General features: G+C 50.3%; 2 protein-coding genes across 2 annotated transcripts; one reads left to right on the forward strand and one right to left on the reverse strand.

Annotated features, from left to right (window-relative positions):
* Positions 1 to 554: 554 nt before the first annotated feature.
* On the reverse strand, positions 555 to 6,776 carry LOC126530680 (uncharacterized). Its single transcript, XM_050177949.2, has 2 exons — positions 6,334 to 6,776; positions 555 to 981 (listed from the first exon to the last, which is right to left on the reverse strand). Exons 1-2 carry the CDS (start codon positions 6,774 to 6,776, stop codon positions 555 to 557), a joined length of 870 nt encoding a protein of 289 aa, XP_050033906.1.
* LOC140218994 (uncharacterized) lies at positions 1,112 to 3,761 on the forward strand. The gene has a single exon (XM_072288827.1). The coding sequence runs from the start codon at positions 1,298 to 1,300 to the stop codon at positions 2,564 to 2,566; it is 1,269 nt and encodes a 422-aa protein (XP_072144928.1). The 5' UTR covers positions 1,112 to 1,297; the 3' UTR covers positions 2,567 to 3,761.
* Positions 6,777 to 7,120: the final 344 nt, after the last annotated feature.

Consider the following 7,120-nt stretch of genomic DNA (forward strand, 5'->3'; position numbering starts at 1 on the left):
CGGGGACAAACGCCGGGGTCGGAAGTAGACCGGTGGGTCGGAGGTGACGATGTGATGGCACACGTCATGTTGTACTGGTTGCGTCCAGTCCGGCAGGCGCGTCAAAGTGGGAACCTCTCGTAGGAGCGCGGCGAAAGGTTCGTCCAACATGGCAGAAATAGGCCCTATGGGCGATGTGCCTGATGATGGGACGCCGGGAACGGATAGCTGGGTGACGGAGTCGATGAGACGGCGTCGTTGGATGTCCACAAGGAGTCCGTAGTTATGAAAGAAGTCTGCTCCAATGACTGCATGACGGACGTCTGCAACCAGGAAAATCCAGCGGAACGCTCGTCGAAGGCCAAGGTTTAGCATGACGGAGCGTGACGAGAAAACTGGAATCCTGGTGCCGTTGACGGCTTGCAAAAACGACACAGGAGTCGCTTTTCGGTCAGAGCGCTGGGCGGGGAGAATGCTTACGTCAGCACCTGTGTCGAGTAAGAATCGTTGTCCCGTAACTCTGTCCGTCACGTAGAAAAGGCGACTTGTGTGTTGGGCCGGCCCACTCGTCGCCGTTAGAGGTCGGCCGGCCTGTTTCCCTGCCAAGCGCAGGGACGCCGACAGTGACGAGCGTCGTTTCCAAAACGGCGGTGGTAGTAGCAAACGCCAGGCGCTGTAGTTGAGGTTTCATTTTGGGTGCCCGTGCGTCTTGATCTGCAGGAACTACGGCTGCGTGGGCGACGAGACGCGCGGCGATGTTCCGCTCCACAGATGATGCGTTCCAGGCGCTCACACAAGGAGTCGAGCGGAGATTGCACTGCGGAAGAGCAGGGAAGACTTTGCAGAGCGGTTGTATTGTCACCCGGAGACGGTGCCGTGGCTGCGATGGTTGGGGTGGCTACTTCCATGACTTTGTCGGCCAAAGCGGCAAGTCCGGTAAGGTCCATGGTAGAGGCTGTCGCCAGGACCATCTGCACGTTAGCCGGGAGTCGTTGCAAAAAACTGGAGGACGCTTAAGCTTCGCCTTCAAGAGTGGAACGCGATAGCGTTCCCGTCGACCCGCCAAGGGATGTAAGACAATGGGCTACGGCGCAGCGACTACGCGCCCCGAATCGGACGCGGTGAGCGTCGAGAAACGCAGCGTTCGGCGCGGCAAGGAAATGTGCGCCTGAGCAAGCGACGCACGCCTGAGCCTTAAAAACAGCTCGTTTCTAAGGCAACACCGCATTCACTACAGGCGCGTTTGTACCGCTTTGAAGCATCGAACTCGTGGCTCAGTGTCATTCTGCTTCTGGACGCCGTGCAGTACGGACGCAGAATGGAGGGCTCCTCGAGAGCTGCGAAAGCGGCCGACGTTGGCCGTGGTACCCCGTGTTCTGCGTTGCCCAAGGATTACCGTGTCATCTTGCCTCCGTTACCAACAGGTGAAGGACAAAGGCGCGCAGTTGTATTCCACTGCGACGTCACTGGACGGCCTTATAGAATCGACGACTTCCGGAAGCCCTTGAAGGATGCTGGAGTAATTCAGCAAGTAGGTGGAATTGGCGCCTACCAAATGTCGCACGTGTGGCTGCTGAACATGAAGACAGATGAGGCAAAGCAGACGCTGCTAGACGCCGGACCACTACTGGTGAAGAACCGGCCATGCCTCGTCATTGATCCAGCGAGGCAAGAACTCAGGATTAAGCTACATTGGGTCGCGTTCGACGTCACCTCTGAGACCATTCGACGAGCCTTCCGAGAGTATGGCGAGATAAAGGAAGTCATCAGTGATCGGTGGAAGGCCGAGGACTTTGAGGGCGCCGAGTCAACGACTCGTCTGGTGCGTCTTCTGCTGCGTGATGGTGTCACACCAGACCGCATCCCACATCAGATGCGTCTTGGTAGCGGCACTGCGCTAGTGGTTGTGCCTGGACGTGCCCCGTTATGCCTTCGTTGTCACAACACTGGACACATACGACGTGAATGCCGAGTGCCCAGGTGTGCTGCCTGCCGAGCGTTCGGGCATGAGCAGGCTAATTGTACTCGCTCGTACGCCAGAGTTGCAAGCGTAGGCGGTGAAGCAGACCGGAGCGAGATGCTCATGGACGAAGAGGAAGCGGAGAGCGTGGCTGGGATGGTGGCGTCTATCAGCGACGCGGCCGCAGTGGCGGCGTCCACCAGCTCAGCAGGTTCGCAAGAGAACAAGGCTGCAGACGCTCGGGCAGCAGACGCCACTCTGGAAGACGCTTCGACAGGAAAGTACGAAGAAGGTTCGGCAGAGCGCCCTTCTGAAACCCACTCTTTAGGAAAGCAGCTGCCACTAAGTGCGTCCGGGAGTGGTGAGAAAACAGCTGAACTCAAGACCGCAGTAAGCGAGGTCGTTGCGACGCTCGAAGACAGTGATTCGACGGATGAGGCTGCGATGGACGCCGAGGCAACACCTACGAAGCGCCGTCTCGGCAAAGCAAGCACGGCTTCTCAAGACACCCGGCTACGAGCAACGGAGAGGCGTGGGACCGAGCCTGGAACCAAAAAGCCTCGGGTGGCCACCAGCCATCAGCGGTCGGCGTCGCTTACACGCGGCGGCGGCAAGTCGACGCCCTGAGCGTCGACTGGACTGTGTGTTGCTACAAGGCAAGGTCTGTGAGGGGAGCGCCGTAGGCTCGGTCTGGTGTCACTCGCCAATATGGAGTCCTTAGAGAGGTCGATAAATATTGCAACACTTAACGTCCGAGGGCTTAGTGCCAAGAGGCGGCAAAACCAACTTTACCGCCTCGTAACGGAGCACGATTTTGATATTGTAGCCATTCAGGAGACCAAAGTAGAGAGAGAGGATCAGACAGAGCGTATGGTGCGTCCTTTCACGAGACGCTATAACGTGTGTGTTGCCCATGCGGTGGGGAGGTCTTCGGGGTGCATTTTGTTAATTCGGCAGAGTCTTGGTGCTGTAGTGCAGTCGGTGACTACCTGTGAGTCTGGCCGTTTCATTGTATCTGACTTTTCCCTGTCAACAGAAAATTGGCGAGTAATTTGTCTTTATGCACCAACTCAGGCTCAAGAGCGAAAGCTTTTTTTTGAAGAAATGGAGACGTACTTGAAATGCGAGCGTAGACTAATCCTGGCGGGAGATTTCAATTGTGTCTGTGCGGAACGTGACAAAACCAGTGGGAAACACAATGATGCAAGTACTGCTGTATTGAAAGACTTGATTGCGGAATTTAATCTAGAAGACGTGGGTGAATGTCTTTGTGGTGGAAAAGCGGTCCTCTTTACCCACTTTCAGGGTGCGAGCCATGCTAGACTTGATAGAGTGTACGTGTCGGCTGAACTAATTCAGTCGTGTCGAGATTATCGAGTCACACCTGTTGCATTTAGTGATCATTGTTTGGTTTCTTTCCGTGTTGGAAAGGAAAAAACAAATAGCAAAGAATTTTCCTGGGATCTTTGGAAATTTAATGCAACCTTGCTGAAAGACGACGAGTTTTGTGAGCAGTTTCGCAAGGCTATAGATAAAACAACAACTCAAAACTTAGATAGTTGGGGACACAAATGGGAAGTTTGTAAGCAAACAATTAAATTGAAAGCACTTGAAAGGGCCAGTGTTTTAAGTCACGCGAAAAAAGAACTCGAGTCCCGTCTTAGATTGAATCTGAAGCAATTGTTGGAAGCTGAAAGTATACAACCCGGTTATTTCTTAGAAGACATAAAAAGCATAAAGCAAAAACTTGAGCTGATAGACCAAGAGCGATACAATGGAGCATTGATTCGAGCCAGAGCTGAAAAATGGTGCACAGGAGAAATGCCGACAAAGAAATATGCTTCCCAAAATGCAATAACAGAAATAGAACATAATGGGGTACTGTCTACCAACAAAGAAACAATAGCAAGCTGTTTTTTGGAATATTACAAAGTATTGTTTTCTCGTAGCCAAGTTGACACTGATAGATTTAAAAAAGACTTCATGTCATTGATGCCAACATTAGATGATGAAACTAAGGAAGTATTAGAATTGCCCATAACAGTAGAGGAAGTTAAGGATGCGATTGACCATTTAAATAATGGCAAATCACCGGGACCGGATGGCTTAAGCGCTGCATTGTACAAGGCGTTTAAGGGTGTTATCGCGCCTGTTTTGACTGAAGTATACAACGAGGCTTACGCGAGCAAACATCTACCGCCGTCCTTTTTGTCAGCACACACGGTACTAATACCAAAAACTGAAGACCCAATCAAATTACGTAACGTCACATCGTATAGGCCGATTAGCCTGACAAATATAGACTATAAAATATTAATGAAAGTATTGGCTAACAGGTTGCAGACCGTAATGAAAGATTTAGTCGGTCCACATCAAACGTGCGGAATAAAAGGAAGGACAATTATGACAAATATACACATAGCACGATCAATCCTTGAATGCTGTGACGCAATGCAACTAAGTGTTGCTATGCTGCAAGTTGACCTTGAGAAGGCATTCGACCGCGTGCCGCACGATCTGCTTCTATGTATGCTTGAATATGTGAATGTAGGCAATGTGATCAGCGAGGGTGTGCGGATGGCTTACGCCGGATGTACGACGAGATTGATAATAAACAAATCAGTAGGTGAATACATACCAGTACAGCGCTCGGTCAGACAAGGGTGCCCATTATCACCGCTTCTTTTTTGCATATATATTGAGCCCTTTTGTCTAAGCGTAATTAGGAACAACGCGATACGTGGATTTCAGTTACATCAAGCCGAGGTAAGCCTTCTTGCTTACGCTGATGACATTGCAGTTTTCTGTGTTGATCATGAAAGTATAATGCATGCCGTCAATGCTGTTAAAAGTTTCTGTCAAGCAAGTGGTAGTGCAGTAAACTGGGACAAGTGCGTTGGGTTCTGGCATGGGGAATGGGACGTCGCACCAAGGATGTTTTTGAACATTAAATGGCAAGAAACACCGACAAAATACCTAGGAGTACCCCTACAGTACTACTCTGACAATGAGCCTTATTGGAAAAAACAAACAGAGGTGTTACGTGAAAATGCACAAAAGTGGAAAGGATGGGATAAGTCGATTTTCGCACGGGCCACGACGTGCAACCTATTTCTTGTAAGCAAGCTATGGTATGTAATGCAAGTTTTGCATTGCAGCAGGTTAAATGTACAAAAAATGCACAGAGTGTTCGCGGTCTTTATCTGGAGCTCTCTATGGGAAAAAACGAGCCGAACAAATCTGTTTAAAAGAGGGAGTGATGGTGGGCTTGGTCTAGTGCATCTGTATGTTAGACAACTCGTCAGTCGATTTGTTTTTCTCAGAGATGTAGATCATACCTTTCTCAGAACTATGATTCAACTGAGGCTGGGTAAAGTGCTACCAGAGTTTGTTGTGTCTTCGGTTTGTCAGCAAGGACCAGTACGTGGATATCTAAAAGAAGTGGTGTCATCTTTCCGCTTCTTATCGGTGCGTTTTTCTTTGCAATATTTGACAGATGTGTCACGCAAAAAAACTGTACAAGGACCTTGTGGATGTGTTATTTCCTGTGCCATTGTATCGTGAATTATACTGTGCAGGCAAAGGAAAAGATGTTTTGAAACGCGTTAAAAAAATGCTAGTTGCCCCAGGGGTTAAAACCTTTTTTTTTAAGCTGCACACAGGAACCTTACCTGTTAAAACATGGTTAGAAGAAAAGGGTTTATTTGTTCCGTGGGGTACTCATTGTTTGTTATGCAAAAAACCAGAGACAATTGAGCATGTGTTTTTAGATTGCTGGGGTGGAGTGTTCTTCTGGGACATCTTACAGAGAACCTTGAAAAAAGAGTTGCCATTAAGTCCGCACGGAATCCGTTATCTCACGGTCGAAAACGACGATGGTGTGCCTTTCGATCTGGTTATGCTTCTGGGCCTGCACAGTATATGGCGAACTCGGACGGCTGTACACAATGCGGATATTGACGCTAGACCGGTTCGCGAATACTTTTGCGAATCGGTGTCCCATTTTGTCGAAGTGCAGAAGGTGCAGTCGTATGTACCAGAGTGGGTTCCAAGATTAGAAATGTTGTTGCAGATGCCGAAATACTGATGGCTTGTAGTCAGCAAACAGCTGACGGTTCTCGGCACTATTATCTTGTTAATCTGTTCTTCTGATCTCGTAAACTCTGTGAAAAGCGAGGCAATAAAGAAAAAAAAAAAAAAAAAAACTCGTGGCTCAGTGGTAGCGCCTCCGTCTCACACTCCGGAGACCCTGGTTCGATTCCCACCCAGCCCATCTTGCAAGTTGTTTTTTATTCATGAAGTGCCTGCTGCGATTTATCGCTCACGGCCAACGCCGCCGACGCCGACGACACTGGCTTTTCTGCGACACGAGCTTCACGCTATCGCGTTAAAACAGTTCGCGCAACAGCGTGTCGTCGATAGATCTCGCATTGTTTCCGAGCAGCTGGCTCATTCGGCGTAGAAGTTGACTAGGGCGTCGGTCGCCGAGTTCTTCAGTGGACAGAAGCTGCTGGATGCGAGAACGCTGTGAAGCTGCTGTGCGCTGTAGCAGTGCTGCCTTGAGATCGTCATAGGCGGCGGCAGACAATGGGGAGTTCAACAAATCTGCTACCTCGTCAATGGCGGCGGGCGAGAGTGCTGCGACGGCGTAATGAAACTTCGAGGCTTGAGAGCGGATACCAGCGACTTGAAATTGCGCTTCGGCCTGAAGAAACCACACCGAAGGATGCTGGTCCCAGTACTGTGGGAGGCGAACAGCGATGGCGGAACAGGAGGGCTCACCGCGTTCCTCGGAAGGGTTCTGGACTTGAGCTCTCGTAGCGTTGGTCTGGTCCATGGTCGTCTCTACCACAGGAGCGTATGGCAATATCACGTCCGGGTTCAACAAACTGTGGCGACGAGCGACCACGTAGATCGGTAAAGTCTCGGGCTCTCGCAGGAGAGGAAGAACCGACACTCCGTCGCTTAGCGTAGCATTCTTTTAATGATCTTCGGAACGCTAGCCCGTCAGAGCGTGCCAGCCGCTCGAGCCTCGTGTAGACGCGAGCGTCTACGTCATTCCTCGTCCGACGCCGATGCTGCTGCCGCTACAGACTTAAGTTGGAAATCACACGTAGACAGAATTTGTAGAGCTGCAGAAAAAAAATTATGGTTCATAGGGGGCAGGGTGTTTTTTCAAGC

Source organism: Dermacentor andersoni, chromosome 6 (genome assembly GCF_023375885.2).
Source record: "Dermacentor andersoni chromosome 6, qqDerAnde1_hic_scaffold, whole genome shotgun sequence".
Classification (NCBI taxonomy): domain Eukaryota; kingdom Metazoa; phylum Arthropoda; class Arachnida; order Ixodida; family Ixodidae; genus Dermacentor; species Dermacentor andersoni.